This window comes from Choristoneura fumiferana, chromosome 29 (assembly GCF_025370935.1).
Source record: "Choristoneura fumiferana chromosome 29, NRCan_CFum_1, whole genome shotgun sequence".
Taxonomy (NCBI): Eukaryota; Metazoa; Arthropoda; class Insecta; order Lepidoptera; family Tortricidae; genus Choristoneura; species Choristoneura fumiferana.
The window spans coordinates 9,155,750-9,182,586 of record NC_133500.1 but is presented as its reverse complement, the minus strand read 5'-3'; the positions used below and the strand labels follow the sequence as shown (position 1 = coordinate 9,182,586).

At 35.7% G+C, this 26,837-nt stretch overlaps 1 protein-coding gene across 2 annotated transcripts; it reads left to right on the top strand.

Annotated features, from left to right (window-relative positions):
- Positions 1-6,221: 6,221 nt before the first annotated feature.
- LOC141444223 (uncharacterized) lies at positions 6,222-10,543 on the top strand. Of its 2 annotated transcripts, XR_012453143.1 has the most exons (3): positions 6,222-7,143; positions 7,584-7,787; positions 8,997-10,543. XR_012453143.1 is itself a non-coding variant. In XM_074109703.1 (2 exons), the coding sequence occupies exons 1-2, from the start codon at positions 6,222-6,224 to the stop codon at positions 9,015-9,017; spliced, it is 1,587 nt and encodes a 528-aa protein (XP_073965804.1). In that variant the 3' UTR covers positions 9,018-10,543. The 2 variants fall into 2 exon arrangements, 1 of the variants encoding a protein (XP_073965804.1); XM_074109703.1 differs by having other exon boundaries at positions 6,222-7,787.
- Positions 10,544-26,837: the final 16,294 nt, after the last annotated feature.

The following is a 26,837-nucleotide window of genomic DNA, read 5'->3' as shown; positions in this document are numbered from 1 at the left end:
TCTTAACTTTCATTCGAGTACGATTGAACTAGTAGTTTGCTAACGTCGTTCGGAAATCGAAACAGAAGTTCGGTTTTCTCTTTTCTTATTTGAATGTTCATGAAAACGAAGAGAACCGACGAGTCCTGAGTGACATTAACATGATGGTTGTTCTGTAGTATTTTGTTAGGTACACTAAAATAGGGAATATTACGCAAAACTGCGCAGGCGCGACACTAGCACAAACCGTAAACAAACCGCCGTGACAACGTCACTTCTCTTTATAGTTTGTCGCCTTTACATTTATATATTAGTAACAAATGTAAAACCGACTCCAAAAAAAAAATGGAACCGACTACAAAACCCTAGTAAATATTTTTCTAGGTAAGTACCTACTAGCTCGAAGTCGGTGCCACAGCACGAGCCAGCAGGAATGGAACAATAGTCGTCTACCTCACCTACGTACCTACTATGGGTTTCAATACATCCTGATGGGACGTGCTGAGTCACCGACTTCGAGGCAGTAGGTACCAAGAAAAATATTTTCAAGGGTTTTGTAGTCCGTTCCATTTTTTGGTATTTTTTTTATTTTTGGAGTGTGTTTTACTTTTTTGTTAAAAATACAAACATTGGACCATAGAACCTCCTCTTTTTTTGAAGTCGGTTTAAAATAACATGATAATTAAATCCATAGTAACGATAAAGCTATACTTCCAAAAAATTTATTGATATAATTTATGGCATCGTACGGACATTTAAAAAACATAATTAAGACATTCAAAAAACTGTTTACGGTTTGTGCTAGTGCTGCATTCTGACGGCAGAACATTGCAGTAATATTTCATATTGAAAGAAATTGCTACTTTCTTTGAAACTGTTTTAACGTAAATTGCTTGTACAGTCGCGTTCATAAACTTGTGAGCAAAAATTTGATCGAAAATATCTAAACACGCTTCTACGCCGTTAATAATAGTCGTGTTTAGATATTTTTCATCAAATTTTTGGTCACAAGTTTATGAGCTGGCTGTATGTGTATGGCAACATTATTTTTTTATTTATGTTTTATTTCGCACATTTTGGTCGATTTGTCGCTACTGGATCTAGATGCAGGGGGGTTATCGTTTATTGTGGCGTTCTAAGGGGGAGTTGATCAAGAGCGGACATCATCGAATTCTGCACGTCTCATCACTACCCTTTAGTAAAGAAACGGATCAGTCTCGGAATGCAGCAGTGACTAAGGGAAGAAAAGGAAGGGGTGTGCAGTGCACCTAAATCTATGTAAAACTGAGCTTGTCGGGTGTCTCAAGGGTGGAGCCATGCCAGATGATGGTGAAATATGTAAACCAATATTGTCTTTTAATTAACACCTCTTGTACCATATTTCAAGCGAAATAAAGTTATTTGTATTTGCGCCTTGGGATGAGTCAAGCAAGGAAAACAGTAGATATTTATCTAAACGTATTTATTTCAATAAAATCAATATAAATATATTGATGCGTGGAAAGGAGAGATGTTGCTTTGTGATTTGTTATTTTACAATAAATAAGTTTCAATGTTTTATTTGAAGAAAATAAACTAGAATTTGACCATGTATGGGTACTACGAATCTGAAATCGAAGTTCGTATTGTATCGTCCCTCTCACTCTCGTATTAAATAATATAAGCGTCAAAAAATACAAAAAGATTCCAAAAAACCAATCTGAATTTGATTGCTTAGTAACGACACAGGTAACGATATCTCTTGTTCTTGCTCACCCGGAGCGGTTAGTTCCAATGGAGTGCCGCAAAAGTTTCTCGATGAGGGCTACGGCATAGATGTCGCTAGCGTCACTGCTTAAGTGCTAAATAAGAAACAAACAAGCTGAGATATGAGGTGCATAGGGAAATTCGTGTCGGTACCGTTGACCATCAGTGGTGTAGCGGTATAGCACGCGGTACGGAATACGAGGACCTGGGTTCGATTCCCAGTGATGGTCTTATTTTTCTGGTTTTTCTGTGCATATATATTTCAGTTTGTATTTTCAATATAAGCGTCAGCGGGATGGTAAGATACAAAGTTCGAATTTTGCACTTCGTAGTGAGGGCCTGGGTCCTCCCTTGTGATATCTTGCATATTACTTCAATGTCACTCGTCTAGTTTGTGAATTTTTACATTTTGACCTTTACAATGACTGTTAGCGATTTTGTATTGAGATAACTAATACAATTTTCTTGTAAAATTATTATACAACTAATTTATTGAATCAGGCGTTGCTTTGCGGAGGTCCATATCAATGAACTAAAATAATTTCCTTGCTCACCCGCGACCTTACGATAGCTAAGCTTATGCAAAATATGCGTGTTCATGCAGTTCCTCCACCTCCACACTGTAAGAACACACACAAATCACACAAACCCATCTAACAACTGACAACTGGTAGCGTGGTGTACGGTTGTGTCACTCTAAAGATGAGCTCTGGTTGAGTTCGAAACGCGTCAGTGTAGTGTGGTGGTGGTGATAGATGGGTTTGTGTGATTTGTGTGTGTTCTTACAGTGTGGAGGTGGAGGAACTGCATGAACACGCATAAATTGCAGTAATATTTCCTATTATGAGAGGTATTGGTGGATGAACAATGTCAGCGCGAAGAAATAATGGAATAACCTCCTAAGTCCTCGCGTACTTTATAAAGGATCAATTAACACTAGTAACGGCCGAATGTACTTTATAAAGTGCAAATTGTTCATTGAATAAAGAATTCTAAGAATTTTGAAATAATGTAAAAAAAAACGAAGCAGGTCAACCACGTCTAGGTCTTAAACGCTAAGTTTGTTAAAAAATGTCATGACTCAGGAGGATAAATATAATAGTACTCTATAGTAATCTAATTAATTTATTTTTATTTATTATACTTGAATAAGGAATATATATACTCATGGTGTTGGGAGGATTGGTTGAAAAAATACTCTGCTTTGTGGCCAGCAGTGGGCATTGCTTTTGATCGCACGAAGCCTTAGTACAATACAATACAATACAAATATTCTTTGTACAGTCAGTTCATAAACTTGTGAGCAAAATTTTGATCAAAAATAGACATTTTTGATCAAAATTCTGCTTTGTTTTTTTTTTTCAGATGAACACGACTATATTTTTAACGGCGTAGAAACGTGTTCAGATATTTTTTTAAAATGTTTTCTCACAAGTTTATGAATTCGACTGTACCTAGTACGTATTAATTTATTTGTAATTTACTGAGGTCAATTCAATAAATTATTTTTATAATTCATGCTGTTATTATTTAACGAAGTACAGTCAACTACAAAGATATTGATAGGTAGATACAGCCTAAGTTACAAAAATATGAAAATGAAATGAAAATATTTTAATGCATTGTTTAGTGTTTACAATATAAAGTCAAGGTTGGGACTTCTTTTTTAATGCCATAAAGCCCTTATAAATATTTTAGTAACTTTGGCGTATCTATATTTGTAGTTGACTGTATCTGGTGTAATGCTATTAATTAGGATTCCGTACCTCAATAGAAAACCACGCAACCTTAGGATCAGTTTGTTGTCCGTCCGTCTGTTCAGACCCCTTTGCTCAGGACCGCGTAGAGATATCATGCTAAAAATTGAAGCAGTGAAAAAATCAAACTTACGCATTCAGAAGATCCATCATCCCAGCCTATTTACGTCCCATTGTTGGGCACAGGCCTCCTCTCGGAGTGAGAGGGCTTGGGCCATAGTTCCCACGCGGGCCCAATGCGGATTTGGAACTTCACACACACCATTAAATTGCCTCGAAGGTTTGTGCAGGTTTCCTCCAGGCGCGGTCACAGGGGACATGACCCCCCCCAAAATCGTACAAGTCAAATTGAAAAATCTTCTAAAAATTTACAAATAAAAAATACCTTAATAAAAGTGCTGCTTGAAAATTAGCATTCATTACAAAGATACACCAGATCGTGCATGACCAGATTTTCATTTCAGGCTGCGACCGCGCCTGGTTTCCTCGCGTTGTTTTCCTTCACCGTACTCAGAAGATATAGTCATTGAAAAATATGTTTCCACGCAAATTGCCGTAATTTTATTGTGCCTAAATTTTGTCATACCTGCTGGAACCCTCGGTGCGCGGGTCTGAATCGCACTTAGCCGGTGTTTATACAGTACAGTTCCTGCATCAGAATTAAAAAACAAGGGTAATAATGACTTGTAAGTGATGTTTTCAATTCAACATAATTAAATGATATTGTAAGTATTGCGACCTTCGGCTAGCAAAAAAAGTTTTGTTTCCATTTTTTATTTGATTTTTATAAAAAATGCAATGTACAAAAAACGCCTGGACAAAAGGCAATAGCAACAAAGCGACGAAATAAACATTTGCTTGTAGCTTTTAAGTGTTAAGGCATTTCGTCACTACTTTGAAAAAATCTCGTATCTAAAATCAATATGTCAACAAAATTGAACCTTGACATAATGTTCATAAAGTTCACTCAGAAAATGATCTATTATGAGGTACGAGTTTTTTTTAAAGTAGTGACGATTTATTATATGGGCAATGTTGCCTGAAATAAATGGTTTATTATTATTATTATTTCAGTAATTAAATTAAATGGTAAAATAAATAAACGGAGATGTACGAGTAAGAACATACTACAAAAATATGGAACCAGCTTCCAGCGGTACAACTTAGAAATCTTTAAAAATCTTTAAAAAATTAGCCTATCAGCCTCTTAACGTATTCACTGCCACTTGACTTGACTTGACTGACCACAGGTGCCACCGACGCACATGTGCGTTCAAAATGTTTGAATAATTATGACAGCGGCACTGGGGGGAGTCCCGAAACCGCATACATGCGTCGGTGGCAGGGAATGCGTCAAAGGGCCGGCAACGCACCTGTGTTACCCCTCGTGTTGGCCGGTGTCCATGGCCGCGGTGATTACTTCCCATCAGGTGACCCGTACGTACCTCTTATATTAAAAGTTATATAGAATCAGTTGTCGCCTGAGGAAAGGCCTGAGGGATGGAAACTGATACCGGCGGGGGGTGGAGAGTGGCTGTTATTAGGTACAGTCACAAGCACCAATATCTGACACAATAAGCGTGCATAAGTATCTGATACGACTCTATTTCTAGGGCCGGAAGGACGTGTCAGATATTTTTGCACGCTCCGCTGTGGCAGATATTAATGCTGGTGACTGTACCTGCGCAGTTGATAGTTTTTTTTTATTCGACTGGATAGCAAACGAGCAAGTGGGCCTCCTGATGGTAAGAGATCACCACCGCCCATAAACATCTGCAACACCAGGAGTATTGCAGACGCGTTGCCAACCTAGAGGCATAAGATGGGATACCTCACGTGCCAGTAATTTCACCGGCTGTCTTACTCTCCACGCCGAAACACAACAGTGCAAGCACTGCTGCTTCACGGCAGGATTAGCGAGCAAGATGGTGGTAGCAATCCGGGCGGACCTTGCACAAGGTCCTACCACCTGCAAAGGTCGCCTATTGTTTACCTCTACTTTTAATCTTCTTTAGTACCTATGTTGTGTATCGATATATGTAGTTATGTACATAATATATCGGAAGTCGATAAGAGAAGTCACTATGCCAGGTCAAAAAATGCCATGAAATTCCGCTCTTGTTTATGACGGACGTCGCTTGTTATTAAGCGAACTGAGTTTCGTGGTACCAGGCATCCAGCTCTTATCAAACGCACGGCCAGCCGAGCGAGCGGAGAAGGCGGCCATATTGCCGTTTCGTTATGGAACGGGCTTCAAGTGAGTTGTTTGGGTATTCGCTTGTTGTTTTCTATTTTATACAGTTAGGTAGTTATTGCTTAAAATTATTGTTTTTACCGGTAAAAATAATTTACGGGCCATAGGTATTTTTAATGTAACGAGTTAAGAACCCCTGATTTTTTAGATTATTTTTATCAAGGTAGAATAGGTATAGGAAGGTAGGTATAGTTGGGTATAGGTATTAGGTAGTACGAGTATATAGGTTAGGTTCTATAGTCTGAATGGCAAGTGGATTTTATTACAAGGCGTAAGACTATTAATGTTGTGGGTGTTATAGGTGTTACATACGTGTATGCCTAGCTTTAAGTACTTTATGGTTGCCATAGATAAGAGACGAAGATAGCTGTGAATGGAGGATTGATTAATATAATAAATATGTCGTCTTAACAAGAAGTGATTCTGGTTTTATTACATGGTGTCAGAAGTTTGGTGAAGAAATCAGTCATAAATATTAATAAATCATGGCCGACGAAGATAAAAAACACACTGAAAAGAAGAAAATTTCGTTCGTTGGGAGCGTGGGGCCGCTGTCGCTGAAGGGAAATTTAGCGGCCAATTGGAAAAAATGGCTGCAATGCTTTAAAATATACATGGTTGCCGGTGGTTTGGAGGATGAAAGCAATGAAAGAAAGGTTGCGATTTTCCTTCACCTAATAGGGGAGGATGCATTACAGCTATATAATAGTTTTGACCTGAGTGGAAAAGTTACATACGAAACTGTTATTGACAAATTTGAAGGTTATTGTGTACCAAGAACAAACATCACATTTGAAGCGTTTAATTTCTTTAACCGGAAACAAAAAGAAGACGAATCGATTGAGGATTTTATAACAGACTTAAAAATTAAATGCAAATCATGTGAGTTTGGTACACTTGCGGACAGACTTGTAAGAGATGTGTTTATTTGTAACCTCAATGAGAAGTACCAGTTTATCAGAGAAAAATTATTACAAGAAGAGAATTTAACGTTGGACAAAACAATATCCTTATCCAAAACATTAATAATGTCACAAACACAAGCAAACCAGTTGAGCAAGAAAGATTTAGAATCTACATCAGTCTTATATGTCAAATCCAAAATGCAACAGTCACAAGCAAGTCCACTGTCGCAGTCACGTCCAGAGTCACAGTCTCGTGCGCCCCGTCCACCGTTCCAGTCTTATTCACGTCGTCCTATGTCACAGTCGCATCAATACACACAGTCACAACCAGAACCACGCTGCGGGAGATGTGGTCAAGTTCATAGATTCCGGTGCCCAGCTGCAGATGTTAAGTGCAGGAACTGTCATCGTATAGGACATTATGAGTCTCTCTGCAGGTTCCGGAATGCCAAGGTACACTATGTCCAAATGGATAATTCCATTGATGTACCGGAAGAGTCAGGTAACTATGACTGGAACATTAATCTTCACATAAATAATACAAAAATAGTGTGTACATTAGATACAGGCAGTGATGCAAATGTCATGTCTATAGATGTTTATAATTCATTAAAGATTTCTAACAGTCTCATGCCCAGTGATGTCAGAGTTACATCATATAGTGGAAATAATGTCAAAATAGTTGGTCAACAAGATATTTTGTGTCAGTACAGTCTAAACAAAAAGCTATTGTCAAAAAAGATTAATTTTATTATTGCTGATGTAAAGTCACCTACAGTCATAGGTAAAATCACATGTTCAGAGCTTGGTCTAGTTCGTAGAGTCTATAGTATTGCTCAATTAAAGGAGATGTCAAATTCATATTCTGAAACAACTTGTCACAAAACAAATGTTGCAGATTCTAGTGAGAAAAGCTTTAATAAATCAAATCTTGTGTTACAGGATTTATTGAAAAATAATGAGTCTGTTTTTGATGGATTGGGCTGTCTACCAGGGAAATGTCACATTGCTGTTGATCCTAATGTCTCTCCGAAGATTGATGCTCCACGCAAGATACCATTTGCCTTACATGACCGTCTCAAACAAGAATTGGATCATATGGAAGAACTAGATGTCATCACTAAAGTAACTGAACCAACAGCTTGGGTGAGTTCTCTTATATTAGTTGAGAAAAAGAATGGTGGACTTAGGGTGTGCCTTGACCCAAGAAATCTTAATCAAGCAATCTGTCGATCACATTACCCAATACCCACTAATGATTATGTGCGCTCAAAGCTACATGGTGCTGCTTACTTCTCAACACTGGATGCCAGTAGTGGTTTTTGGGCATGTCAACTAAATGAAGAAAGCTCAATGCTATGCACATTTAATACACCATTTGGGCGCTACCGATTTAAACGACTACCTTATGGTGTAAGTTGTGCTCCTGAAATCTTTCATAGAATCATGACTGATACTTTTGGAAGTTTGCCTGGGGTCTTAGTTTATGCCGATGATATATTGATTTATGGTGCCACCCAAGAGATTCACAATGAAAATCTCAGGAGGGTAATTGAAAAAGCTCAGGAAGTAAATTTAAAATTTAACAAAAGCAAGTGTTGCTTTGGCACTACTGAAATAAAATACTTAGGCCATGTCTACTCAAAAATGGGCACAATGCCTGACCCAGAAAAGGTAAAGGCTATTAAAGATATGCCATCACCAACATGTTTAAAAGACTTACAGAGATTTTTGGGGATCCTTAATTATTTAAGTGGGTTTCTTAAAACATGGCAACTGAAACAGAACCATTACGGCAGCTTTTAAAAAAGTCAAGTGAATGGCAGTGGAATGCTAGTCACGAAACCATATTTAGTCGTCTAAAACAATTGATTTGTGTGGCACCTGTTTTGGCCCATTTTAATGTAAACAAACCGGTGATCTTGTCTGTTGACGCCAGTCAGTCTGCTGTAGGTGCTGTTCTTCTTCAGGAAGGTCATCCTATATGTTATGCATCCAAAACCATGACAGTAAGTCAACAACGAATGGCTCAAATTGAGAAAGAACTATACGCTATAGTTTTTGGCTGTCTTAGGTTCCATCAATATATATATGGACAAAAAATAATAGTAGAAACAGATCACCGTCCTTTGGTTACTCTTTTTAAAAAACCATTAGCGGAAGTACCTACTCGTCTTCAGAGATTAATGCTAAAATTGCAAACATATGACCTACAAGTACAATACATAAAAGGATCTGAATTGTACATTGCAGACTCTTTGTCCCGAGCTGCTTTAACCGAGACCAGTGAGGATGGGATAGACGAAGACATTGTCATTCATGTCAATCTTTTAATGAAGAACTTACCCGTTTCAGCTGAACGTGCTCAGTGGATAGCTAAAGCATCAGAACAAGATGAAGCTATAACACTCCTTAAGCACTACTATAAACAGGGGTGGCCATCATGTCGGTCTCAAGTCAATCAACTAGTATTGCCATATTGGAATCACCGTGATGAGATACATGTCGTGGAAGACCTTGTATTTAAAGGCAACAGTCTCATAATACCTACGCAGCTAAGGTCAGAAATCCTAAAAATTATTCACAGTGGACATCAAGGAATTGAAAAATCAAAAAATTTTGCTAGAGGCTCAGTTTATTGGCCACTGATGTCACATGACATACAAAATGTAATACAAAGTTGCCCTACATGCATGTCACACAGAAGTGCTAATCCACCTGAACCAATGATGCCACAAAGTGTATTAAATTTTCCATGGGAGAAGATTGGCGTTGATTTTCTTTCATACAAAAATCAAAGTGTCTTAGTAGTAGAAGACTACTATTCTAACTATATTGAAGTAGCTAACATGAATGCTATAAATGCTAAGTCATTAATTAATGCTTTAAAGCCTATTTTCAGTCGACATGGGATCCCTGTTATTTTGCAAAGTGACAATGGGCCACCTTTTAACTCTGTTGAATTTCGTCAGTTTTTACAAGAGTGGGGCATTCAGCATACAACATCTAGTCCACATTTACCCAGATCCAATGGTTTAGCAGAATCAGGAGTGAAGATTATTAAACGTATACTGATGAAATGTGATGAATCGGGTTCTGATCCACATTTGGCCCTGCTACAATACAGGACAACGCCAAGAAGTAATTTACCATCGCCTTCTCAACTACTAATGTCGCGTTCGCTTAGGACACAAATGCCTGTCGTCCTAGAGCATTTGAGACCAAAATTGGAGAATAAACAAGAATATTCAGAAAAGAAAACGCACAGTAAACAGAGACAAAAGTTTTATTTTGATAAGAAAGCAAAAAACTTACCAGATATACATGTGGGAGATTTAGTTTGGTACAAGAAAAATCCGCAATCTAAATGGATACCTGCTAAAGTAGTAAATAAGTGTAAAGAACCTAGGTCATTTATTGTGGAAACAGAGGATGGAGTTACTTACCGTAGAAACCGCCAACATTTAATGAAATCTACCAGCACGCCGTTGGGATTAATCCCTGAGATTAAGAAACATGAACAAGAGATAAGGCCTCAAGAAAGACTTAAAGTGATAACAGAAGAACTGAAGGAGGAGCAAGTGGATAATGAGAGAATAATAGAAGTCGAAAGAGCAGACGGGAGCACAGGAGAGACAGGGAACTCAGTAAAGGTGACAAGAAGTGGTAGACAGATCAAACCACCTAGCAGATATAATGATTACTACTAGGTTAGTTAGTTGTTTATGTTAATATGATGATTATTATGATTATAAATGTTTAAAAAAAAAAAAAAAAAAAAGGATCATGTTACATACGTGTATGCCTAGCTTTAAGTACTTTATGGTTGCCATAGATAAGAGACGAAGATAGCTGTGAATGGAGGATTGATTAATATAATAAATATGTCGTCTTAACAAGAAGTGATTCTGGTTTTATTACAATAGGTACCTTTGAAACATGTTTTTATGTACCTAAATATTACTTAAATTAGGTACATGAGTAATCGCAAGATTAATCAACCATTTATCCAGTAAACAAGATTAGATTTTTAATATTTTGATCCACATCAAGCAGTTCCTCTATAAAATTTTGACGACCTAATAAAATCAAGATTTATAAAAGTTGACATCACGCACACATTTGCATAATTACTAACCTAACCATAAAAATGCGTTTAAAAAAACAATAACAACGATTTCATGCATTTAAAAATCGTAACGGAACATAACCGCTCGAATTTAAACTTAGAAGCTTCGAGTTAAACATCGAAATGCAATCGAGTCTGAATCAAGTTCGTGCATGAATGTGTTCTTTATTTAATTTGTACAAATTGAACGTAATATTTTATGGGTGTTTTTTAGTAGCGGTCGGCAATAAATCTTTTTTGAAATTAAGACTGGCCGGTACGGTAGCGACCGCTGCCCGACAGAGGAAATAATTTATTGTCTATGGCTTAGGGGTAAGCAACATTTTACAGGTGAGTTTTGCATATCATCAACTAATTTTTGCCCTCGTCTCCGTCCGCGCAAAGATTCTTCGTTATACCACAGAATAAGAAATAGTAAGTAGCTTTACGTCCTCACAATGTTATGCAACTTGCGCGATTTTTCTTGCAAGTCTAAACTCGGTTTAAGTATGAAATAATCCGCAATTTTGGAAAGTTTCCTTTGGCACATAATTGTACACGCACACGCCACGCACCACGCACGCACGCACGCGCGCGTCGTGCACGCTGTGAGTCTGTGGAATCGGTTGCCAGGTGATATCAGGCGGGCACAGTCGGTTGCCACCCGGCGGAATCGCTTAAGGGCGCACTGGCTTGACAGTTCATCGTAAATTCTTAAAGGAGGCAGTATTGTATGTTCTGTTTTGTGTATATGTATATGTATTTTGCATGTAGTTTATTTGTCTTGATATGTATTAGTTTATTGACTTCATTATTATGTATTAGTTTGTGTACCTATATATGTAGGTATGTGTATTTGAAATGGTTTTTTTTGAGTTAATTTAAATTTCGGTTATTTTACCTTTTCATTGTACTTGTAGTGTCTACTCTTGTATCTGATATCCTGTCAATCGTTCAAAGGTTAACTGGAAGAAATCCCTTTAAGGGATAAGTTCGCCTTTGTACATCTTATTATCCTGTGTTATGTTATTTTCATGTGTTTTTGGGTACAATAAAGAGTTTTACAATACAATACAATTGTCAAGATTTCCGTACCGTTTCTGAATGGTTATACTTACCGGTGGAACAACTTAAAGTTAAGTTCTTCATTTACATCACGTAAGTTTTTCAGTCAAGGAGACGAAGGACCTCCAACAATTTTGATTTATTCTTATCTTACATATTAAGTAGGTAGGTAAGTCTTAAGTAAATGTAAATACCTACCTACTAAGTAATTGTCATGTTTCTCGTATTATTTGTATTTATTAGAAATACGCTTGCTCAACAAAATTTAAGTTTAATTTTTCATGTTCATGTGTTAATGTAATTTCAAAATTCAGGCTGATTTACATTATCGGATTTATTTTCAAGTTTCCTGTTATTTCTGAAAATAATATGTCAACAGACAGTTACTTGAATATGGGCTTTGGCTTGAACTAGGTAAGTTACTACGTACTAACCTAACTACTTTAATCGAATAGGTTGTAACAAGTTTCATTTGTTTTTTCTCTAAAATTTAAATAATAAAAGCTACAGAATTGTAAATCTGGTAATATTTTTTTATTAGGGAAAGATAAAAGTACCTGCACATCGATAAAAATTACCAAATAAAACGAGCCTACTCTCTCAAAGGGCCGGCAACGCAATGGCAATTCAACTTATGTTAAGGGTAGTGTCCATGGGCGCAGATGATTGCTTTCCATTAGGTGAACCGCCTACTCGTTTCCCTCTATCATAATAAATACTCATTATAATAATACCCTATCTTAACTTAAGTATACTAACCTAACTAAATTCCTCTTATACATTATATATCTATAAATTAAACATGCACCCAAATAGAAACAAAAATCAAACAACAAGACTATAAATTGTTCACGACCCCTGCTCATTAAACAAGTGTGAATCAAAGATTCTTTATTTGAATTTATCCTTCTCTCGATCGGCACAACGAAACGGAAACGCTTTGTCAATTGTCCGATGCGACCAATATTGCCAGACCTCTTATTTCTGTTAACTTTAAAGATAAATACATTACAATTTAGCATCCACTGCCAAATAATTAAGTAGGATATTTAGGGATTTTATTATTTATTTTTATGAGTAAAACAATATGTAATACAAATTAAAAAAAATAGATTGTAATATTCCTTAAAAAACCAACCAAGGTGAAGGAGACGATGGCTCATTTTATACTGGTTGATTTAAAACTTGACCATTTAAGTTTGAGCTCCGCTGCTTCAACTGTTTATGCTAAACATCGAATAAAGAAAGTATCTTTGTAAACTGGGTCTATTCAGCTTGGGATAAGAACAGCATTCCTATTATTTATAAATTTGTCAGTTTGCTGATTTTAGGTGGAATCGATCGATTTGTCTGATCTTGCTGTTTTAACATTATGTATTTAGAATAATTTTAAATTAATTCAGTGGCTTGGTTCAAAACGGGGAAAAAATACTTAGGTAGTTACTTATGCTTTTTGTTTGTTTTTAAGTAGGAGTAATCTCCGAAAATATCTGCTAATTTTGAAATTCTTCACTGAAATATTATTTTCCTGGAAAGAGGCAATTTTCACTAAGCAGACGAATTAGCGGGCAACAGATATATGAATGACTTACCTTTCTGTAATAAGAATAGGCATTTTGATTTTTTGTGCTGTTTTGTGCCTGTTTTAATCAGTGTCAAAGAAAAACTAGAATAAATAACGAAACTAGATAAATGTATAAGTAGTTTATTTAGATACCTTAATTATATAAAGTTAATTTATAAGTGTTCCTTAAACCTCTTCCTAAAAAATACATGAGGTTAAAATAGCATAATATGTTATGTATAAGTTAACTAATGTAATTAATTTTAAAATTGCCACGCCCCAACAGGGCATCATTTTTTATATTTTTTTGTAAAAGGTGTTGCAATAAATAAATACTGAATACTGGAAACGATTGAACCTTCAACCACTAGCAGTGTTGCCCCATTTATATACAGATTTATCTGTATTAATACAGATTTTAATCTGTCGATACAGGTAATAGATTTTACTATACCTACTTTTATACAAATTTTAACAATTTGAACATTATATGTAGATAAATTGAATAAAACGAAACAGCGTACCTAATACATTAAGCACCGAAACTATGGAGGAGCTGTTGCTAACAAAGCAATCAATTCACGAAGAACCAAGTTACAAATTGATGGTGGACAAAAAAAATATATTTGTAAAATGAATAACAATATGTACAAATAAAACAAAATTGCTTTTTCTGAACTAAATCTTAAGTTTTTCTCACAGATCTAAGATATCAGTACGGTTTTTCTAGACACTATTACCATTGACAAAACATACGATTACACAAAATCAATTAAACTAAACAAAATCTTATGTTACTAATAAATAAAAATAAAATAAAATAAAATATCTTTATTTCAGAACATTTAAGATTCCATAAAAATCGTTAGTAGTAGTAGGTATTCCTCCAGCTACGTGTTAGTTCATTAAATAATAATAATAATAATAATTTATTTATTTTCTTCACCACCACCGTTACAATTTTCTACATTGGTTCTTAGTTACTACATAAGGGAGTCAGACTCGTGTGGCAAAGACTGGTGCCCGAACTAGGATGAACCTGTGTGTCGGGTCACCAGGTCTCGGACCCTCAGATGTCTGCAGCTACAGTTTACAAAAATGTTGAAACACAAAAATTACTTATAAAAATGTAAAAATAAAGGTAAAACTGACAACTGTAACGCTAAAACTGAGACAGAATATATAATATAAGTGTGTGTGTGTGGTGTGTGTGTGTGTGTGTGTGTGCGTGTGTGTGTGTGTGTGTGTGTGTGTGTGTGTGTGTGTGTGTGTGCGTGCGTGCGTGCGTGCGTGCGTGCGTGCGTGCGTGCGTGCGTGCGTATGTGTGTGTGCGTGTGAGTGTGTGTGTGTGTGTGTGTGTGTGTGTGCGTGTGAGAGTGTGTTTTATGTACCGGTGATCGTATTTTATGTAATTAATAATAATTAAATATTGAGTATTTTATACGACTGTAATTAATAATTAATGTCATAGTTTTAAAAGTTACTGATTTCATACAGATTTTATACAGATTTTTAGACTTTGTAATACAGATTTCTTGGTTGAGGATATGGTAACACTGATCACTAGTTTAATAATTCATAACTAACGTTATCCAGGGCGATATCATACACAGATGACATCATGACAAATAAAATCACAGAAAGCGAAGGGTCGATTACGTTTCCTATAATTTAATTTGTCATAGAAAATACGACGATATTGCTTGAAATTTCACATAATACCTAAGTATACCAATTAGATTAAGTACCTACTTTATAAACAATCGTGAAAAAATGTCTCAGTAAATAAAACATTTTTGATAAATGAAAACGGAAAACAGCACAAAACTATACATAGAGAGTTAGGTAGGTAGGTGAACATGTTCGCTCACCTTTCCTCTAAAGATTGAATACTACCTAAGCCTACCTTGTAATTTTTGTTTGAACTAATTTAAAAGCAACGCCCTATCTGTCACTCTCTCAATAGGTAGCAAACAAGCGTACCAAAAAGCAACAGACTTCACGCAAACTATCGAAATCTGATACTCAAAACATTTCATTTCTTCTTTACACCCATAAAAGAACCTCTAACGCTTCACCATAGAGTTTTGTTTTGTTTTTAAATAGCTAGGGTCCAAATTACTCTACCCCTACCAGGCAAGCGTGAAATACAACCAAGTGGGTACTTTCAGTACGCAATCTCGCCACATGTGCGAGTTTAGAGCGTTTTGGAACGCGCAAATATTCATTACTGGCAACCCCGCGGAGAAAATTGGCGCGAAATCTCTTACGTAGTGGGGTAGGGTTGAGATGAAGACGCGTTTGTCGATATTTTTGTTTTTAATAATTGAAGTTATGATGAAACCAGTTCGACTTGAAATTAAATTGAAAAAAAAAAAATTGAATGATACGATCGTAAATGTGTAAAAAAAACAAGTATGAAATTCACGTAATTTACGTGGTAATAAATATATTTAGCTTTGTTTGATGTAAGCACTTAGGTGGTAAATGGCATGGGTGGGCGTTTTAAAAAAAAAAGTGTACCCTATCTTTTTTTTAAACTGGAAGCAAGAAATGTACCCGTACCTTATATATTATATAATAAAAAATAGACTTATTTAATAATGATCGTGTGTATTTACTTTACTGTGTGGATTGGTATGTGTGAAAGAAAGAAAGAAGACATTTATTCACTAATACGGAAGACATACAAATACAATAAAATTTACACAATTACTTACACACAAGTAAACAAAAAAAATACACGAAAACACACATGAAAATAGTAACATGTGCAAGGTTTTCTTTTGTAGCACTGATATTAAAATATGATACAATTCTTTATCAAACTAGTGACGTTATTTTTCATCGATATGTTATAACTATTAACGTCACTACAGTCAGGGGTGAAATTTAATATTATTCATATGGCAACTTCTGTTTGTGTTCGTTCGCTGCCCGCGCCCAATACGAGAGGTAACCGCAGATTTAATAACTAGAGGATTGAAAAAAAATACAAACAACTTGCGATTTCTTCCAAAATATAGTAGTTTATTTATTTATTCGCTCAATATAATATAACGTCCTTTACATAAACGACAAGTTACTCAATTTATATTGAAGTCGACAAAGTCAAAGGTATTGGTAATGAGAATCATTAGATTTTACATGCTAGTTTGGCATTTTCTTGCTCAAACACTTAATTAAAAATTGATAAGAATATATTCGGAGATGGTGGACAGTTTTCATGCATACTTGAATGCAAATGTTATTTGCCACTAATTATTACCTAAATGAAGATGAAATTTTGTTGATCTCCACTTCTTAAGTACCTACTATATATTAGTTGAGATTAGAATTCCTTTATTTATTTGTTGCGTCTAATATTGTAGATACCTGCATCTATCTTTACTTTTACTATCTACTCTACTTTTAATACTACTAGGTACTACGTAGGTACTCTTAATCTAAGAAAATATACTTGCTCATTCGTATTTTATGTTCTTTTTTTTCTAACATGGAACCCTAGTTGTGGGTAAAAAATTCAATTTATTATTTGCAGACTTAAGCCGCACTTTAATCTAAAAACAGGCGACTGTAATGAAACTGAGAAACAGGAATAAAGTTCTACTTCTTTATACAACCAAATTGTCAAGTACGAATTGGGCTTGAAAATTAAAGGCATAAAATATTTCTTAAAGTTTTAAACCGTTTTTCGTATTCCTTCACGCCCTTTTTAGTATCCTGTCATAAGTAGGTATAGTTATTGAATTGACAGGTAAATAATGTTGATACTTAAGTTAATAGTAGTGGAGACGAAATAATAATTAAAAAAAAGTATGAAAATATAACAGCATATTGTCAACAGTGTGATTTTAGTTCCAAGTTAATTTGCAATAGGCAAATTTTTATCAGTGTGAGTGGAATTTTTATCTACTTGGGGGTTAATTTTTATCTTTAGGCTACCCCCCCTGTAACGGCGTTAAGTATGGATACCGCCGTTACAGAGGGGTACCTTTTCTCTGCAGCTGACTGTACCTAGAGTGTGTGAACGTAAAGATACACAAACCTATTTTACCGCCGTATGTTCATACCTATGTTACTATCTCCTCCACAAAAAAAAATCTTAATATAATGATCTTTGAATCTTGATATGATGATTTCTTTATACATTACACATAAGGTCAAGTCATAGGAAAACAACCGTTCTAATACAAGTCAGACGCAATCAAAATCATCGACGTAGGCTGCTAGATTGGGTTAAGAGATAGGTTATATAAATATGTACTATATACTTTCAGGCATTAGATACTTTGCGGAGGTTTAAAATAAAACGGATTAAACCTATAATTTGCTCCTCCGGGAAATAAAAACCTATCAAATATTTATTTCAAAAAAGCAAATCAAGTTTATCTTTACTTTTTATTTTTATTTAGATTTACCTACTTTAGGATTTTTACAAAAGTATTGGTTAAAGCATTATGCTGAGAAAACGTTTTTTAACAATTTGTTTCTACTTTTTTTTTTTGGTGTTTTCTTTAGTATTTATTATTGCATTATCTTCAAAGAGCTGTTGATAAAAGAAAAACAGCAGCTGGCGATTGTTTCAAATATGAAGTACCTAAACATAGAATAGGTACGTCTCAGTTCGTATCTTTCTGTATAATTATTAAATTTTATATAAACAACCATGAAAAGCTGAGCAATTGGTCATTACGGCTAAGCCTCGCCCGCGGCACCTCATTACTTAATGGACGACAAATCCGAAAGACATTTTAATTTCGAAAAACAATTCCGTCTGCGCCATTTTAAGAATGTTTTATGATTTTATTTTCGTAGACTCCAGCGTGATCATTTATTTTAGTTGGATTCTTTGATATGGTAGGGCATGTTGGTAGGTAGGTAGTATACTTATTTCGTGATAGGTAGGTAGTTAACGTCATAACCCAGATAGACTTACGAGTAGGTATGTTCAAGAACAGTATCGAAATCACGTATCAGGGTGGAACCTTTGTGCTACTAATATCATGTTGATATTTCATATATCTGCCGAAGAAATATATAGCAAAATTGATTTTGAAAAGGTTCTTTGGTACGTGATTCAGTTTCCTCGACTGACGTACGTACGGACACAGAATAAGTGGTACGGATGGGTAACCTTTTTTTAATGTTATTCGGTCAAATTTTCGATCTTAGGTGACACATGAGCGTAAAACGCAAACTTGCTGGTACCTACTTACCTACGTTTATCTGGCCTTTGACAAGAAAGCATGTAGAAAAGCACCTAAGCATGTAGGTAGGTACCTAACGTAGAATTATTTCAAGACTATACAGGACATTACAACTGTTCCTATAAACAGAGTAAATATAATAATGGTATTATTATTATTACTTAGGTAACAAAAATTAGTCTTAGTATTGGATATCATCATTACAAGCACAACTCTTTAATAAATTAGGTAAAATACCAGTACCACTAGTAGTTAAATAGTAGTACGTAGTTTAATTAGAAATCAAAAATATATATTAAGTACCTACCTACCTAAGGTTGCCTGAAAGTTGACTTCATAAATTTAATAAGGTACTTACTTAGTCCAGCAGTAGAAAATGGTATTGTTTTGTGATAACTTTTAAAAATTGCTATACCAACACAAATAATTAAAGATTAACAACGAAATGACATTACCTAATACAGCCACTACTTAATGAGCCACGTAAACTGAACATTGCGAAGAAATTCAATAACTTGGAGTAAAACTTATAGGTCCTTGAGTCTCAATAATAATTTCCATAATACCAAATCAACTAGGCAGCTCTAGAACACAATTGCCATCATTACCATTATTAATAAGCCTGCATCTATTACATAAAACATCTATCGCCAGAGACTGTGCCCTAATCCCCTTACCTTTCCCCATAAATCATAAATACACCATTATTTATGACCGATTCAATTTCACCCACCTACGTACGTTCATTGTTTATTTCATCGCATAAAAAAACTGTCACGAAACTGAACTGTCGAGAAAAAACATCTCCCGGGCCTCTTTTAAATAAAACAAAAGACGGGAGACATGTCGGTAAAACAATTGACTGACGGTCGATAAGTAACGTCCCATCACTAGACGGTAGCGCTCGAAATTTAATTTTCCCGCCATCTCAATACAGTTGCGTTCAGTGTCGCCAGTTTGCGATTTATGTCTGTTCGGAGCGCGGGAAGTGGAAGTGGTTACATATTTATAAAATGGAATCGATTTTTAAATAAGCCAATGGTTGGGCTCGGCGCGAGAGGCGGATGCGTAGGCCCCTCCCCCGCCTGCGTCAGATGAGATGAGCGTCTGTGCTCTTTTTGCTCACTCGCGCAGCGACCGTCGAGACAAACGGGTGTCCGGCTAGAGCATGACCAAATATTGACATTGTTTAACTATCGATAAAATAAAACATTTTTTTACAACCTTAATTGCTCTTAGCAGAAAATTATGACTTACATCTTAAGATTTTTGTAAGCGTTTTAGAATGTAGCTAACAGCAAATAGTATTAAAATACCTATGGATTTTGGCTACTGAATTCATTCGGTTCTTAAGAAATAAGTCAGACGTAGAGTAGAGAGAGTGGTAGCAAGCAGCATACCTACCTACCCAATGCTAACAGTTCAGTAGGTATTGATTGATTTATGTATCAAAACAAAACTTATTTTATTCCACTCCGTCCGTACTTCTATCCCTTCTAAGTACCTATACTAATAAGCTTTGGTCCCTTCTACAGAGTTTTTTTTTTGTCACCGCGTAATAAAAAGCTACACCATTCTTAATACAGTATTTGACTGTTTTTTATTTATTTTATAAATCAAAGCTGGATAAAAAAGACGGATATATATAATTTTTTAAAAAGTACTTAACTAAGTAAGCATAAACTCCGATTATTTCTGAACAAAGTTTCCCTAGGGATGTAGAATAAGATCCAGGCATTAGGTAAGTATCATATAAAAATATCGTATAAATAGACAATTAAGATTGGCTTTGGAGTCTAACTATTTGTATTTTTTTTATTTCAACTCGAAATTGTTACTTTCAATAAATAGACAAGTTGATAACACAAAAAAGTTTAAAAGTACTACGGAAACACACTAAGCACTTAGCACTAAAAGAGATGTCTTCTAGCTAAACTACTAGGTATTATACTACAGCATTACGAAGGAATAATGTTCAGGCTCATAAACCTCTCTTCAAACTTTAGGTTCAGAAAAAACAAATCAAGCAAAAATCTACCTTACTGCTCTGTCATAAAATTCTTATCGTGCGTATTAAACATCGTGGTTTTAGGTACTACACTCCGTTTCACTGCTTTGCTGTAACAAGGATTTAAATTTAAGTTTAACTGCATTCAATATCAAATCTTAGGCAAGTGTGATACAGTAAAGTTTTGGCTGATTTTAAAAAACATTTTGCACCTTGTAATAGCGAGATCCGTCTCCGTGATTGTGCAAAAACTTTACTATGGCGGATATTATCGATATCGGTAAAACTTACGAGTAAATCACTACGACACAGTAGCTTGTTTGGTTAAAGTAAAATTATAGAATTAGGTTCAGAAAACTCACGCCAGTACGAGTAGCTCACACATTCCATGCAAGTAGCTCATGCGCTTACTTATGACATGTTTGTATGAAGTTTTTGACGTAAGCACATACGCAAGAATTTTGTGTAAAAAGTAATAGCGCTTTTTTACATTAATTATTACGGTACTCTATCGTACAATGTTCTACTACCAATTTAGACATACCCTCACTAGAACTTACTATATTCATATAGAGACGAAATGGCAGGCTTGTAAATAAATAAAAAAAATGTAGGCCATATTTTTATCTAATACATCAATTAATCTATACCCAAACTAAAAATAGCTTGTAAGGTGCCTATTTTTATCTCAAAGGGCCGGCAACGCACCCGTAACTCGTCTTATGTTATGGGTCATTGGCGGTGTTGCTTGCTTTCCAACAGGTGAACCCGCCTATTCGCTTGTCACTACGCAATCATACAAAATAGAAGATAGTTAGGACTATGGATGTGTATAAGTCAAGGAAAAACGTATATGACTAACATTCATATTCATCCAAAACTGTAAGTAAGCTCTCACCGACTTGACTGTTGATTTGACTCATATCATAATATAGTCAAGCAAGATCAGTGACCACAAGGATATCCGGTTTTCGAATATTTAAAGAGTCACACACATTACTGGGTCCATCAGGACAGACCATCGAGTTGATGATCAAGGAAAAGCAAGTATTACTTGGTACGGTATAGGGCATCCAAAACGCTTTTCTTTCATGCATTAAAATGCCCATTTGGGAATACAAGCGTGATGTTTGTGTGTGTGACAGTAATGGTGTTTCTTTAATATTTCTAAGTTGTATCGTACTGGTTTGGATGCGGCCATGTCTCCTTTGGTGTAGTGATTAAAGCAAAGCAGCTGCAGTCTTATAGTACTGCTGAAGTAGAGACGTCTCCGAATGCTGGGGCATGTGCGTCGTACGGAACCATGTCATTATACCGGCGTGTCATGCTTGGTGTAATTAGCGAACGCGACACGAGGCGTAGGCAGACCTAAAAATCAAAAAAATAGCCCTAAATTGTATTTAACCGGATAACCTTACCAACAAAAAGTTGGAAAACCCGCTACATTGTCACTTCAAATTTCAATATCTCAAAAACGGCTGAACCGATTTTGATGAAACAAGTCTAAAAACCATTGCTAGAAAACTTAATTTCAAATGAAAAAAACCGCATCAAAATCGGTCTACTTGTTTAAGAGCTATGGTGCCACAGACACATAGCGGTCAAACTTATAACACCCCTCTTTTTGCGTCGGGGGTTAAAAACGAAACGTTTATTCAAAATGCAAGTAAGCCTCAAAAGGCTACTATAAATATTTATGTCACTTTTTTATACTACCAGCTTCGGAAAGACCATCGCCGAGCAGAATGTGCCGCAACTGGTCGCAAAACTTGGCAAAAAGTTTTTTTTTAAAGAACGTCCGTGTTGTGTTGTACGCCAACCTACGTCTATTTATATTGTTATTATATTCATAATAATCATAAATAAATTACTAAATGTGAAAATAAAGCTGTCTTCGACATCAGATTTAAAACCAGTTTTTAATAAGCAAATCAAAAAGCTCACTCGATGTCGATGACTGCAAAACTACGCGGATAATTTATCACTCTTAACAATTCAAAAGTCATAGTTTCGCATAAAAATACGTCTACAAGTGCGCCACGGTTCAAACTAACAAAAAAAAACACAATGTCCACTCAAGGTCCGCCTCTGGAATGTCTATGCCCGCTTCATTTTTTCGATGTTCCTTTTTTAAATATTCAAATCGAATCACCCAAATTAAGTAGCCATAAACGGAATCAGCTTCCAAATTTGAATATTTCATTCTTGCTCGTACGAGCGCGCGCTTTGATTTGTGTGCGTAGCGCGCGTGTGTGCGTAACGTAGAGATGGAGGTTTATCGACACGGTAGGATCTTTAACTAATATAGGTAGAGTCATTCACGATGACGGGTGCCGTGGTTCTTATTACAATGTCAATAATGTCTAATTTTGACAAAATCACGCGTCTTCGGGGATGGCACTAGGTATTATTTATAATTGCAACATTTCTTACTATTAATTATAATTCAGATGCAGTAAAATTTCAAATATTCAGGATCCAGGCGGCGTCTTGATCAACTGATACCGACTCGTACTTATTAATCATTTCAATGAAGTTTATGAAAAGCCTCCTTAATGCCCAAAATGATCTCATAACTCTTATCAATTAAAAACAAGAGAAAATTACCACGCATTTCAATGCTTATTTTGCATCTTAGAAACTTTAATAAATCATAACTCCTTTGTTTTTTATCAGTGCACCAAACGAAGTACTAATTAACTCATTATTTTATTGTTTTTAGCTTAATATTTGATGTGGGTTTGCTGTTAAACTTAAATTTCCTGAATGAAGTAAGAGTTCTCCAAAAGTTTCTAACATAGATACCATTTAAAGCTCGGGTCGCAGATAATAGTTATGCAGGTAACGTAATACACGGTGCTTTAAAACGCCAAGCCTGTAATTACCAAGTTCCTTCAGATAACGACCGTATCATTGGTGCTGAAGACATTTTAATGACTTTATCATCGCATGCAAACTCAATTAGAGGGCTTAATGCACTCAACATTGTGCATTTGTCTTCTATAATTGATAATTATACTGATAATGTTAGATAATTACAGAAAACATGGAAATGTGAAAGTTTGCTATTACCTAGCTAGCGATTTTACTTTTCAATTATGGACTTTTTACATCCAATTACGAATATAAAAAAAAAACGTATTTTCAGTTTAATTTACTTTTATCAATGTCAGTTAACTGATGACGAGGCGATATGGTCCCTGACTTTAGCGTGTCCGAACGGACAAATTAAAAAAAAAACAATGTCAGTGTTAGTGTCAATTAATGTCACTAAAAACAAAACTATCGATAATATTGATCAACTATCGACACCACATTACACTCATCTCTATCTCTTTTGTCGCATCGCGCCGCGCGTTGATAAGGAAACATTTTAAATTAGTAGAAAAGAAAAAATATTATAAAATTTATTTTTTATTTATATATTTTATCACGCCACAAAACGGGTAGCGGCTACCAGATATAAATTATATCATTTTTCATACCGACAACTGTGAGAGGTAAAAAATGACGCCCATTCACGTTCCGAGTTTGAAATTGCCGCGCTTTTTATTCGTTTCCGGACGATGGGATTCCAATTTCAAAAACGACAAGCGTTCATTTCAAACACGTCGCGTTCCATTGCTTCTTTGTAGTTTTTTCACTGACAGAAAGACTGTTATCCACGGACGCTTTGGTTTTTTTCGAATCGCAATAATTTTGAATTGACGAACTTTTCCAAACTTGATCTGGTGGCGCTGCTTGTTAGGATGAAAACTTATTTAGTACCCGAGAAGCTTAGTTCTAAATTTGCCCACCGATTGTTATAACTTTGCGATTGAAATTTTGACACATTACTCTTAGAACCGAAATGACGTAACTCGAGTTATAACACAAATGTTATTAAATCTTATTGGTTCTGGATACAGTTGAAATTTGAAGCAAATGATTCTACGTAAGTTTATTTAGTAACAAGCAAAAGGGTTTGTTCCCACTCCGCAATGGATTTGTGAGTTTTGTAAAGTTAGTTTTCGTTGAACTAATTTTTGTGGGTGACCTTAAGTTTTTATGGTTATTCTACGGTTAACAGAATTTATAATTGTGACTAAAGGGACGTGAACTTTGGATGAGGGTCATGGGATTCACGGAGGGAATTTAATTTGGGATGGTCAGAAGTTTGAATGAAAACAGCGGTTATTTTCGCTTTTGGAACTACGATGTTTTTAAATGGTGTTAAAAATCCTGCACTAATATAATTAAACCCACATGTAGGCTAATACTATATAATACGATGTGGGGAAAATTTAAATTCGAAAAAAAAATGTTTTGTAGGTATGGAGATAAAGTCTTCTTGACTCAATTTCCATACGAAACTTTTTTTTAATCAATAGCCATAATGTAATTCCCATTAAATTATAGTAAAGGTTTTTATTAACACTATTTAGGGTACTGCGGGGCTATAAATACTCGTAAATGGTAAACCATAAGTTTTTTTATATATTTTTTTAATTTTTAGCAAATATATGTTGGTATAAGATTCTATGGCCTGAATGTCTTTGCCTTTCAGCCAAGTAAAGAAGGATGGGGCCACGATGGGACATACATAATCATAATCATACATAACCAAGTGTTGCTTTAGTTACCTAATAGGTTACCTACCTAATAGGCTGAGAAGCCGTGGTGGCCGAGTGGTTTGACCTATGGCCTCTGAAGCAGAGGATCGTGGGTTCAAATCCCGGCTCGCACCTCTGAGTTTTTCGGAATTCATGTGCGAAATTACATTTGAAATTTGCCACGAACTTTACGGTGAAGGAAAACATCGTGAGGAAACCTGCACAAACCTGCGAATCAATTCAATGGTGTGTGTGAAGTTCCCAATCCGCACTGGGCCCGCGTGGGAACTACGGCCCGAGCCCTCTCATTCCGAGAGGAGGCCTGTGCCCAGCAGTGGGACGTATATAGGCTGGGATGAGGTTACCTACTACTTATTATACCTAATATAGATTAAATATTATAGTATAGTTATAATAATCTGACCTAGGGACCACCAGTGCACTAACGCGGAGCTACGAATGCTGTGATACGGCAATTTTGATACAATGATATATGTAATTCATTTTGCTTAGACATTGAGTTACCATATTTAAGGATTTGCCCTGAGATTCAAGTTTTTGTGAATGTAAACTCTTTATTGTACAAAATAAGTAAACAAACACAATTGACAAACAATGAGATATCTGCCAGTCAACCTTTGAGTGGATGAGAGGAGCATAAATCTCAGGATTTTCAGATCATAAATGATTAATATAGAGTAGAATCTAAGAGCATAAACAACTTTTTATACAAAATAATTACATTAAATAAAAAATAAATAAATAATGAGATCAAAACTACTCGTAGTTCGTTGATACTAAATTAAGTCTAGAAATGGTCTCCGTGGCCTTGTGCCTAAAAGGATGGCAGAGTTTCCTCATTAACTACCTACCTAGATAGCTACCGGCAGTTTGGTCTCATTTTGTTGGTGACGACGACTGGCTGCGACGTCATGGTGTCCCAGTCTCCCAGTGAGGTGTCCTCAGTGTATGGTGTGACGAAGCACTGACTAACACAAATTATAAAATTAAAAATTAAATCCATTTATTTCATGTTTCTTAGACACAATGTTGTTAGTTTGACTTAATCTAAGTGTCAGTTATACAAATACATGGTTCTCTATCGTTTGCCCGAATTTTATATGCCCGAATGTATCGTTTTTTAGAATTTTCATTTGCCATAAAGTAATTTATTTCTGAAATAGTAATTTCTTCAGAGTTGATATTAAACTAACCTAACCTAGTGCATTCTATATGATGACATTTTAAAAAGTCCTGAAAACAGCACGGTTCTATATATTTTATGGCAAACGTTGGTATGGCAAGTGAAATTCGGGCAAATGAAATTCGGTCAAGTAAAGGTAAACTCAAATACATATGTATTAAATCAATAAATAAATAATTAGGGAGTTCACCAGCCAAATATCACTAGTGGGGGTCGGGGGTACCTATACGTTTCCCACAATATGTCATGTAGGCACAGTCCAGCCTGCCCGGGATCATTGATAGGACAATGATGAGGATTGAAGATGATTATTTTATGTCAAATAGCTGGCAAACGAGCTTGCGGGTCACCTGATGGTAAGTGATCACCGCCGCCCATGGACACCTACAGCATTATTAGGACTGCGGGTGCGTTGTGCGGTGAAGGGAGGAGGGAGGAGGGGGAA

Bases quoted from the DNA above. Each gene is read 5' to 3' on its own strand.
- LOC141444223 (XM_074109703.1), top strand. From the start codon at position 6,222: ATGGCCGACGAAGATAAAAAACACACTGAAAAGAAGAAAATTTCGTTC. The intron at 7,788-8,996 runs GTGAGTTCTCTT...TACCCGTTTCAG, and splicing joins TAACTGAACCAACAGCTTGG to CTGAACGTGCTCAGTGGATA.